Raw genomic sequence first — 12,380 nt, 5'->3', positions numbered from 1 at the left:
ACATATGCAGCATTCTGAAATCTGTAAACACATTTAACCTGGTGGTTCCCCTTCATGCCAGGCATCTGTTGTTTAGACTTTCTGCAAATACAGCAAATTAAGTTTATAATAGAGATATAATTAATTTGACAAAAATGGTCAGCATTTAGGGTTTTCAGTCAGGGGTTCAGTTATTCATGTTAGTGTATATGATTAGTGGTGGCTCCATAGTGTAGTGGTTCACATGCTCAGCTGGCAAGTAAAAAGGCTACTGCTCACCTCCTAGCAGGATAAACAAATCTCTGTTGGGGTTGCGTCAGGAAGGGCATCACAGCGTGTGTTGCTACCTGTTGTAGTGCTACTTTGTGACAAGGGAGAAGCTGAAAGTAGCTACAGTATTTACATGCTAACTATGAAAGGTAAACAACTCCTTTAACAGCTATTAGTGATTAAATATTTTGAAAATACGTCAATACGGGCCACATGTCAGACTCGTATAGCCAGTCTTGAATCAAAAATTCTAGCAAATATTAGAATAAGCAAATTAGTAAAAAGTATTCAACACACTGCAGTATAGGTAAAGCTTGGAGATTTAATATGGCAATTTTCACCACCAGATAGAATCAACATAAAGGATTCAATCCAGTTAAGTAAAATATATGCACCAGGACACTACAACATACACCTCTGATTCATCGGTCTCTTAAAATGTGTTGATCAGCGTCAGACAGACCACAGACACTTTATCAGTACAGCATAAAAAACAAAACAAAAAAAGGAATAAAGACAGACTGGGCAGCAGCACGTCAGGTTTTCCTTGTTGCATTTGTGAAACACATCCACATAAAGACAGGCCACCAGTCAACACATCTTCAAATAGAGACAATTACAAAACACCTTTTGTTTGTGGGTACAGTCCAGTAATCATACAGGCAGCATGTATGACACACATGGATTTTACTACAATATAGTATATGTACAGTAGCAGAGGGGATAGCTGGCAAAGTGTGAACTCTTGCTGTTGTTTCTCACTCTCCAGCTCGCGTCCTATTCACAGTTCTGCTCATGTGTTGATGAGCGCGAACAGACTTTTCTCCGTGCGAGTGAGACAGAAGGGGAACTGCTGCCATTTTCAGCACTAGAAACACATTGTGGAGGTTGCAGCATTTGTTAACGCTTGCTCCCGCGCCCAAGCGTATGCTGCTGTCACCGCAGACAAAATGGATTTTACGGCCAGTGTTTTCTTCTTTCATCCACAGTCCAAGTAGTTCAGATGGGGTTTTTTTAACGATACCTCCTATTAAAACTGAGGAAATATCAAGAGCCCCGGAATTTGCAATAACAGTACCTCACAGAGAAAGAACACAACACCCACTTTTAGTTGTAAACTGCCACTAGGCACATTTTCAGATATTTGGAAAATGAAGAGACTTTGAAAAGCAAAACAATGAAACAAAAACAAAATGAAATCTTAATTTTTCTCTCAGTATCACAATGAAGTAGTGTTGGCAGTGGGAAACTATTCTCTAAAGGAATGTTTCAAGATATGGACTACACTTTATTTGGTTGCCATATCATCACGTTGCACCAAATCATCCCTAAAAAGTGCAAAGAGTCCCTGGTTGCTGTTATGGTTAAAACAGTCTGGTGATGAAGGATACAAACTGTACAACTGCAGTGTAGTTATAGACTCATTTGAAAATGCACACTAGATCATACATATTTAGTGTAAAAAGCATAAATGAGCCGGATAACACAGTTCCCAGTTTTCTTAAGTCGTGTAATGAGTTAAAAAGGAGCCACTACAGGCTGCAGTTAAACTACTGTCGAAGAACACACAGAGCTACAAAACAGAGATCTGCAGGAAATGCAAGGAAAATGGTGCGTTACATTTTGACTCACAAGTTCCTTTTTTCTTTCGTTTTAAATAAATCATAGAAAAATAGTAATAAAGAGTGTACAGGACACAATCGGTCATTGTCCTTTTTATTCCCAATGTAGCGTATCCGCGTTTATGCATATATGCACACGTGCACACACTATGTGGTTCAGAACTAGGTGACGTCTGACTCTTTTTAGAAAGTACCAAAACAGTCCTAAGCTCTTGGCTCCAGTCCTTTGGGAGTGGGTCCATCACCCTCCCTCCGTGGCTCAGCTTCCTCGCAAACGGTGTGACTCTCCACAGATCATCACTCATTCTCCCATAGGTCGCCCTCTGCCTCGTTCCTCATCCTCTCTCAGGTTATCTCTGTAGGCCTCCGGGGAGGTAAATAAACGAGTCCCTATGATCCCTCTTTCCCATCTGAGCTTTCTGGCGGTGCTGGTGGCTCCTCCGCCGTGGGTGACTGAGCCCCTCCCGGACCATCTGCACACAAAACTCAAAAATGACTTCTAAAGGCACAAATGTGGAACTTCTTTCCAAAGCTATTGTTCATAAATGACTGTGACAGTGCGTGCTTGGCATTTTTTGTTTTTGCTTTCATTTTAAGGCTGCTATTTTTTTCAGAAACCCCAATGCAGGCAAACAAAGTGTCTCTCTGCCACTACTGGAGGAATTCCAAAAGATCCGAGTTCATGTGAGCAAACCTGTATTTTCATTTTTGGGGTCTGTAAGATGAATTGCACGACCATGTTGTGTTATGTTAGATGCTAATTTGTTTTCTACACATGCAGCCAAAGATGCTCAATGGCCCAAATTTGGCACTCCTGGTAGCTACACACTTTTAGCAATTGTGATGCATGACAGGGAAATGGGCAGCATTTCCCTAGTGTCATTCCTAGCCTAAAGCTCACCCATCTGCTACTAAATGGAGATGTATTTAGACAAGGACAACCTTTCCTAAATCTCAAAAACTTTGCCATAGCTTCAAGCCATAGATGAGCCACATAAAGGCTTCCGGGGATCAAATATCTCAGTCAAGTTCACAAAAACATCTCTCAAAGTGTCCTTAATTTACATTATACTGTTTCTAAATAATCAAATATATTGCTTCACATGCTAAAGTACTACGGTAAGTTAAAAAAAGAAAACACATTTAAAGGGAAATATCACCTTTTAGGGATAGCTCAGCCAGTTTTAGAGGTAAGTCACCAGGGTTTACACCTGCTGGAGAGCCCAGGATATCAGGCAGGGCATTTCTCCTCCCTGAGCGCCCCGAGGAGGCAAAGTCCAGCACTGGCTCCACTTCGGTCATTTCAGGAACTCTTCAGGAAAAAAGAAGGTACAATGTTACGATTTTACCCATGTATCATGTATCATACCTTATATGATAAGGTATGATACATGATTTTAACTCACCTGAGCAGTATTTCTGCTAAGTCACAACAACAGTTGCCTCAAAGCGCTTTACATTGTGAGGTAAATACCCTACAAGAGACCCTATGAGAAAACCCTAACAATCAGATCAACCTATTATGAGCAAGCATTTGGCGAGAGTGGGAAGGAAAAACTCCTTTTTAACAGGAAGCAAGCTCAGGGAGAACCAGACTCAGTCATCTGCTTCAACCGGTGGAGGCAGAGGGGCATAGCTCTCTGTAAAATACATCTATAAGGTACATAAGGACAAAAAACTGTGAATGTCAAATTGGCCTCTGAAACCTATAAATATAATCATTAAAAAATATTGAGAATGTCAATGTGACATGTTTAACATCTAAAAACACAGCTTATATTTGGTTTGTGGTTCTAATTTTTTTACTTGTAACTTCTAGTTCCTTTTCTCATCTTGTTTTTCAGAGTTTGATATTACGGTAAATGGTCAACCATTTGCTTAGTTCGTTAGTTAGCTAGCAACGACCAAGAAGTTTGTTGAACAAATGAAGGGCTTTACATGCTGAGCAGGCTGCAACTGTTTTCAATGCAGTGTCATAGGAAGGCCTGAATATCACAGTCATTCAAGTTGTGTTTCCATCACTGCCTTGTCCCTTGCACACAGAGACTTCTGCAGATTCTCTGTTTGTTTGAATATTGTGACATTTTTAGCAGTTTCACGCTGAAAAACATTATTAAAATATTGGGCTGCTCGCCTCTCAATCTTTACTTCTGGAACACTCGACCTTTCTTTGATGCAAGCAATTAGTTGTAACATGTTTCAACTCTGTTCCCTGTTACATTTTTTTGCGGTGTTGCTGGCACCAAATTTAAATTGGAATATATTTTTCAAAGAAAAAAGTCTTAGTACAACATATCAAATGTTTAAAAGCATGGATGCAGATATAAAATGGCATGCCATTTTTGAAGAGAGGACGTTCCAGGTCTTATTTTGTAACAATTCACTCAATCAATTCACAGTGTGCCGTTTTTGTTTGGTGTGTACTGCATGGGGAAAAGCTGTGTGGGGTACATCTTTAATGATATAGCTAGCCTGCTAATCATCCCTATATCTACCCTAGTAGTTTTAATCCCAACACTTTTAAAAAGTTGACACTACGTTTTATGTTATACATAGTCTAACAGTGGATATTAATTTTGACATTTTTCAGAAAACAAAATGTACTTAATGTGATTTGAACATCCAGAGAAAAGATTCATCACTGAAAAGGAGGATGTGTCTGTCTGGTCTCATGGCAACCAGCAGCTGGGGAGTCAGCTCCAGGCTACACTGGTGACAGGCAGAATTACATCCCTTGTCTCACAGACTCGCAGCACACACACATACAGCGAGCCATTGTTGCCATGGCAACAGTACAGAAAAAGCACCACTGGCAGGTAAACATATGACTGGAATCCATTCGCTCACTATCTCACTCTCTCTTCCCAGTCTCCCCCTTTTGTTGTGTTGCCTCCCTTTAAATAGCCATACCATTCTGTGGAGCGAAATCTCAGTTCCCATTGCTCTCTCTCAACAAAGGGCTGACGTGTGAGTTAATGCATATGTGCAGCTATAAACTCGCACACACACCATCCTCAAAAAGAGGGCCATAAGTTGACCATCTGTTAGCCTCGAGCACAGTTGAAGCCTTGCTACTGAGCTCATCTAAGCTTTAAATGTCTCCATGGAGAAAGGCACTTTGCTTCCAACATGTTTACATTATTGCATGCTGGCAGCTAAAACTGTGGCTGCAGGTAGGAATCATGGCTATGACTGAGATACTTTAAAACATGTACGTACCTTTGGTTTTAAAATATGTAGCATTTATCAAGCTCAATACATAATTCTGAAAAATCTACCTACGATTAACATAAATTTTTTATATATTTAATCAGTACAAATGTGTAATCACACTTTCCACAAAGCCTGTGTCCACCCTCCTCCATACCACACAGGATGTACACATAGCAAGTTGCTAATAATTCATGCAGCTTTGATTAATTGATGTCAAAATGCTGTTGCACAGTTACCATTACCAATACTCTGTCCGGGGCCCATTCAAACAATTCATTTTCATACTTTATTTATTTAGTTGATTGCATTTATTTCCAATTCAACTGTATGTTTGATTTTTTTTTCCTTTTATTTAATATGCCCAAAAAAATCCATTATTTTTCTCATTCTTAATAGTCAAATCTAAATATACAAAGTCAATAAAAATATAGCTGATCAGTGGGTAGACAATTACATCAAGGCTGGGTATGATTCAAACAAATGCACAGGAAAACAAAATGTTGTATTTTGAGATTAACCTGAAAATACTACCAGAATTTAAGGACTTAGAGATATAAAAGAAAATAAGCTCTGACATGACAAAAATACTATATATATATTTAAAATTCTTCACTGCACTTCTTCTAGGTCAGCAGTCGAAATAAAACAGCTTACTGGCCATGTCAGCTTCCATCAGTTGTATCCGCCAATTGATGCAGCACTCAGATGGCACTGGATCTAGTTTTCTGCCACTGGTCACCTGTGTATATGATTGGATATCATGATATAAACCAAATCACTATTTCTGTCAAGCTTAAAGGTTCCTTTTCATTGAAACATTATTTATATTCTGTCAGAAGGTGACCACGACAGACAGAACATTATGGAACTTCAAACAAATAACGAAAGAAATGCACAATGAAAAAAATCATACTCAATTGTTGTTCACTTTTGCTCCTAGACAATAAATAAATAAGATTTAAAATAGAGAGAGCAGTGGACAGTGAGGCCTGACTACTATCTCTCTGCACTCTGTGTATAGCTGCCTGAGAGAACTTTTTGTGGCCAGGGAGTTGGTAGCGAGGGCCAATTACTTTAATCAGCATCAGCTTCCTGGCAACACATCTTTTAAAAACTAGGCTACAATATTACTGTCTCTTTGTTTCTAAGAAAAATCTTGCATTGTTCAATGCATCGCACTGTACTGATAAACAGGCAACTGTACACTATGAGGATGCCACCGCTGCAGAGGGTGAAAACAATTTGTGGTGTAGCTGGCCTTTGTATGTAGTGTGTAGTGTATGCTACACTGAATTCCTCTGACTCTTCCTTTTAACAATGTCCTCGTCTTTTGCACTTTAACCTGTCATATTCAGAAACTCGACCACCCAAGTTTTCTGTTTTCATTTTGTCTTTGATGATGCTCACTCCCTTTCATGTGGTCTGTCAAAACAAGGAAGTAATGGGATTTACTGACTTTATATTGACCCTATCCCATGTATCTCTAGTGAGGAAAGGTTATTGTGCAACACATATCTCTATTGCTTTAGTGTCTTGCCCTAGCTGTGTGTACGAAAACACTTTTCTCCACACCTAAGATATCAAAAGTAGTTATCTGAGTTACTGTTGGCTTCCTATCAGCTTGAAGAAGACTGACTATTCTCCTCTGACCTGTGATGTCAAACAAGATATTTTCACCTGCAGAAGCTCAGCTGACTGGGTAGCTTCTCTTTTTTGGAGCACTCTTTGTAAACCCTAAAGATTTCACCAGTTTCTGAAATACTCAGAGCAGCCCATGTGGCACAAACAACAATGCCACATTCAAAGTTACTTAAGTCACCTTGTTTCCCCAATTCTGATTCTTAATTTAAACGGCAGTCTACATGCCTCCATGTCATTAGCTGATTAGACTCAGTGTATATATAAAACAAACGTAAATATATAGAATGAAATATAATGACAGCTCTTTCGGAGTACTGAATACTGGGAGTCTGTGATCCACTTTTCATAATAATAGTACTTGATTAAACCGGAAAAGTGTATTTTTCTTAGAAAATATTAAAAACAAACAAACACGGAAACTGGCTTCACACAGAAGATGAAGCAGGTGGTATGTTCAGAAATTTTGCATCTGAAGGAAAAGAAGCAGAAGCCTGTTGACGATTACACAATAATCGGACGCACACTACTTCTAGTTGAGGTGTCAGATGTCAGACTATTCGTCCAAAGAGAGTAAAGGTTTTTTGTGTTTTCCCCCTTGAGGTCCCGTGCTGAGCTTTTACGGTAGCTGCCTTCACTTGCTGCTTCCTTATGGGTCTGTCTGTCTTCAGTTTTCTATTTAATAACTTAAAAAGGTCCTCTATTGGCTTTAGTTTAAAGTGCCTGACTTGACAATTGAAGCGTATCCAATTTCTTTGCTCTTGAGAAACTCTTGCGTTTGTAGTGTGCTTTGGGAAATTATCCATTTGCATCATTTGGCGAGTCTCAGCAGAGTACAGGTCTGTTCACTTCAGGATTCATCCTGCTACTTCTATCAGTCACATCATCAATAAACACTAGTGACCTGGTTCCACTGGCAGCCATGTGATAACACTGCCTCCACCTCCTTGATGATATCGCATGCTTCATATCACGAGCTGTTCCTTTCCTTCTGGAACCTTTTCCTTTCCCATCGTTCTGGTACAAATTAATCTTAGATGTTAAGTCTAATCCAGCCCTCTTGCTCTTGAGTGTAACCAGTGGTTTGCGTCTTGTTGTAAACCCTCTTCATTTCCATTTATGAAGGGACCTCGACACTGATACGCCTCCCTGCCTAATAATGTTCTTGACTTCTTTAGATGTTGTGAGGCTGTTTTTCTTAACCATGGAAATGTCATCATGCACTTTGTCTTTTGTTGTTTTTCCAGGCCCTATTGATGGTGAGCTGGCCCGTACATTGCTTTTTGTAAAGAATATACCAGATTGTGGATTTGGTCACTTCAAGGCTCTCTCTGAAAGCTTTATCTTTGGTTTTGGTTTTTTCAACATAACTGTGGCCTTCTTCACTTAAACTGACAACACTTTGGGATTCAACACTAAAACTATAAAAACAACAAAACACATATTCAACATTTCTTGAATCAACTTCGGATGTTTGCTTCATTTCATAAAATAACACAGAAACCATCAGCTAGCCATGAAACTGCTTGTTAGTCAATTGTCCAATTATTTTCGAGGCTACAAATGGAGGAGTGTGCATTTAAAACAGATAACTTTCTATATGTAATTTCCAAACAGTTGATGCAAAATTTCATCCGCTAGAGCAGAAAGTCTGAATTTGAATCACATATTGATTGATTTCAAGTCTGTTGTGGTGGTTTATAGAAGCAAAACTACAAAAATTCTGTCTTTGTCCAACAAATTACAGACCTAAGTGTAAAGCCGTCATATTTACCAGTTGGTTTTAAATATTAGATGATTATTTGGCACTCTTAATTACAGTGTTTTGTTGCAATATTAACTGAGACCCAACGTGCAAGTCAAAGGGGTCAACTGAACAACATCAGCTGTCCTCATGTTTCTCAAATCACTACCATTAAATTCAAATATAAATACAAAGAATGAGCCATCTGTGTTCACATGAACACGTCACACCTGCAACTTTAAGTGATTTCAAGTGAATTACTTTGTGGCTGCAGTACTAAATTTAGCCATTCAGTAAGTTTATACTGTAGGCAAATCCAGAATATTGTTCCAAATTTCACCTCCAGGGCCACGTGTCAAAGCTTCTCTTTGTTCAGCTTGGAGTCTAACAATAGGCGTTTGGGTCACGCAGTAGGACGGATAGCTTGTCTCTCTGTGAAGTTTCAGTCTGGCTCAGAGGCTTCTCAAGCTGAGAAACTGATTATCACTGAAAAGCTCAGCTTTGACTGTTAATCCTGCTAATTAAAACCAAACTTTGGCTCTTACACTGACTTGCTATAACAACTTTTCATTTAATACCAGGTGGTGGCCACAGTCAGTCACTGCTGATCTGACAGCTTTCCAGGATGATTCAGCTCTGGGGTTTTTACACTGTCAGACTGAAGAGGAAGCTGAGAGGTTAAGAAGTTGTTTAGCCAGCTAAAAACACTGGCTTTCAGTGGCTTCACTGCTGAAATATCAGAATAAGTAATAGCTATTGTTATTCCGGTCCTAATTAGAACACATGGTAACTTTCATTGAGCTACTGGATTAAGCACTGAACAGGCAGTGACCCATCATGTGAACAGTTTAATTTTAGCTGATAATCCAACAACAGTTTAGATGGGATTATCTTGTCAAGTAAACTGACCTACATAAGGTATCTGTGCCAGCTCAGGCAGACACAGGAACAAGCTGCAGGTGAATTATGCAAAAGGTTTATGTTATACAAGTCTTTTCATAAAAAAAAAACAGAGGTTGAAGCTGGCTTACAATAAAAAAAAACTGAGGAAAGGTAAAGTCTATTTTCTCCTCTTCTTCTTTCAAACTCGTCACAGCTCTGCAATTACATAAAAACTCATTAATGTTGCAAATTGCTATCCAGGCTATTCCTAAACACAGCCACCGCTATCATTTTGTACCATATTATACACCACGTACTAAAGACATCCTGTCATGGGGCTACTGTGTAAATAATCATGCAGCTAAAATTATCCACTTACATTTGCCATGTGGGTATGTGCAAATGGAGTAAAAGCACTTTCACATGTCTGCTTCTCGAGCTTTAAAAGGGAAGGCTTTAAACAGCACTAAACACATTTGATGTTGGAGGTTAGTTTCGACAACAACAGCACAGGGCATTGTCTCCAACCAACCTCACAGGCTCTCGGTGCCAAGGAGAAAGGGTCTTTTCAGAAGAAGCCTTGTTGGCTTTTACAATGGCGCGCCTGCTATTCTCAATGGAAATGCAAGAGGAAGGAGGCTAAGCAAGAAAGCTCTCAGTCCTAACAGAAAGAAACCACGAGTAGCAAAAAGAAAGCAACGCTGAGAGCTCGATATCTTAGACTGTGCATCCACACAACTGATGTCAACATAATTTCCCTTCTGTCGTGTGGAGAAAATGCCAAACTTGAAAGTCGATCCAACAAACCTTTACCAACAAATCACAATATGATGCATGTCATTTACTGAAGCTTTTGGTAGCGTCTCTGCTAACATTTACAATATAAAATGCAACGAACAGACATGGTCCTGACTCTGATGACTCAGTATTTTTTCATTAATTAATATTATATTACGTTTTGGTTTAATCTGGTTATGTCTTTGACTAAGATTTCTAGTTTTTAGGTTTTGGTTCCCATGTTCTCTCTGTTTCCAAGTCAGTCATGTCTCTGTGTAAAGCCCGTGTCTCTGAATCTGTGTCGTGTTTCCTGTTTTACTGAAGGTTCGTGTCTTATGTCCTCCATGTCTCATCATGTTGATTCGGTTCAGCTGTGTCTCCCTCCTGTGTGCCATTTCCTTGTTTCCCTCTGTATATATTTAGTGTGTGTTATCCTTTGTTCTTCATCGGTCCGTCTGCCTGTCATCCCCCGTGTTACCTCTGCTCTCAGTCAGCGGTTCAGGTTTTCTAGTTTGGTTTTTTGTTTCCCCAGTTTAGGTTTTGGATTAGTTTTCTCGGTTCCACATGTTTGTAGCAATGCTCAGCCATCAATAAAGGCTCGCCTTTTGTTATTCTTCACCACTGTCTCCGGTTGCCTACATTTGGGTCCACGTCTCTCTCGCGCGCGCGCCGCACAATTTGCCTCTGCAAATTGTGACACCAACTCAATATACTTTAGTTTGGTTCCAGAATTCCCTTTGCATTCATCTAGAATATCCAAAAAGATTTAATTTAAATAACTATGTTGTAAAATTTAGGGAGCAGAACTAAAGTCTGGCTCTAAACATATAGGTATATAATTAATCTTTTTAATTACTGTATGGTTAATTTTGTAATGTTTCACAACTTGAGAGTGTTTAGTGTTCAATTCATATCCGGTAAAAGACTAATAATGCATATTAATTTTAAAAGAAAACAGTTGGCACAAATCTCTCTTTTTTTTCATTAAATAGAACAGACACCATTTCTCTAAATGGAACCATATAAACCACCGAGGACAACATAACCTCGTAACCACATAATCATTCCTCTGTGCAATGACTGAAGACACTCGAGGGGAACTAGAAATTGATTCTAAATAAAGACACTGTGTCCCCAAATTACATACATACATACAGCAACTGTAAAAACACTCCATTAAACGTTACTTAACTCAAAGCAATTCAAAGCCACCCAAAATTGAATTGACCATATTTAACCAGATGATACCTTCATTCTTTCTTATTTTGTCCATGGATGGAAATCATAACCAGAGCTGTAAAATGGTTAACGATTGTGATGTGAAAATTATTCTCCAAGCTCTTATCTAGTGCACATATAGGTCTGGTTCCAATCTAAATGCTGGATGGTTAAGTAAGTTTATGTGACTAATAAGCTGTGAGAGCAATGCTTTCTATGACAGTTTCTCTCACTCCCTCTTATTACATGCAGGATAACAACTGCTGAAGAGATTTTATTGCACTTACGGTAACATAACGAATGAAAGTCCTGAATACAGCTGATTAATTTAACACTGGTAACAGATGGTACTGAATATCTGCAGATACCTGGAGCAAGGGTGGCATTGACTCAGGAGGTAGAATGGGTTGCCAGTTATTCACAAGGTTGATTATTTGATCCATGGCTTCTTCAGACCATAAGACCAAGTGTCCTTGGCAGTTAGAAAAGCACTTATAAAAACAACGTATGAAGGCTTGAAAGTGGGTTGTATTAAAAAGCTCTTAAGTGTTTAATTACAGTAAAGAAGCACTATGCCCCCTTCCTGAATTCTTTCTCTTTATTTTGTTTGCCACTATAAATGTTTGCATGCTGACACAAACAAATGTCAGGCTACAAATTGGATAAAAGTCATTTTTTGAGACAAAATTATCATTATAGTCAAGATTTTCATAGTTTTATTGTATATTAAAGTATTTTGGTTCTGCAATGTTGCTCAGAGAAGTTAAAAAACCCAAAACAACACACTTTGGACTTTTGATTATACCAGTTGGAACATCAGCGATAACCAATGACATGTGCTGTTAACATAAAGGGCTAAGATCATGAAATTGGACTTACACATTGATAATCTGAGTGCAAAGGTTGTTAAAATGTTTTTCACATTACTGATCGATGTGCATCCATATAGTGCTGTGTAAAAGTATTTGCCCCTATCCTGATTTCTTACTTTTTTTGCCCAAGGGAAATACTTTTTCACAACATTGCGGGTGCCAATC

At 38.9% G+C, this 12,380-nt stretch overlaps 1 protein-coding gene across 2 annotated transcripts in view; it reads right to left on the bottom strand.

The window, feature by feature from the left end:
* Positions 1–551: 551 nt before the first annotated feature.
* The window catches only part of pkib (protein kinase (cAMP-dependent, catalytic) inhibitor beta), a 30,471-nt gene continuing 18,642 nt past the window's right edge, over positions 552–12,380 (bottom strand). The window contains exons 2-4 of one of the 2 annotated variants that reach the window (XM_042228776.1): positions 5,739–5,823; positions 3,032–3,183; positions 552–2,344 (exon numbers count right to left, since the gene is read on the bottom strand). In XM_042228776.1, the coding sequence (XP_042084710.1) occupies positions 2,262–2,344; positions 3,032–3,173 (225 nt within the window). In that variant the 5' untranslated portion in view covers positions 3,174–3,183; positions 5,739–5,823 and the 3' untranslated portion in view covers positions 552–2,261. The remainder of the gene's footprint in view (positions 2,345–3,031; positions 3,184–5,738; positions 5,824–12,380) is intronic. The other variant, XM_014335381.2, reaches the window with a different exon arrangement.

The sequence above is a fragment of the Haplochromis burtoni genome, unplaced genomic scaffold (genome assembly GCF_018398535.1).
Source record: "Haplochromis burtoni strain Fernald_Lab_line unplaced genomic scaffold, NCSU_Asbu1 Contig_10, whole genome shotgun sequence".
In the NCBI taxonomy this organism is placed as follows: domain Eukaryota; kingdom Metazoa; phylum Chordata; class Actinopteri; order Cichliformes; family Cichlidae; genus Haplochromis; species Haplochromis burtoni.
This window is presented reverse-complemented; position numbering and strand designations above follow the sequence as displayed.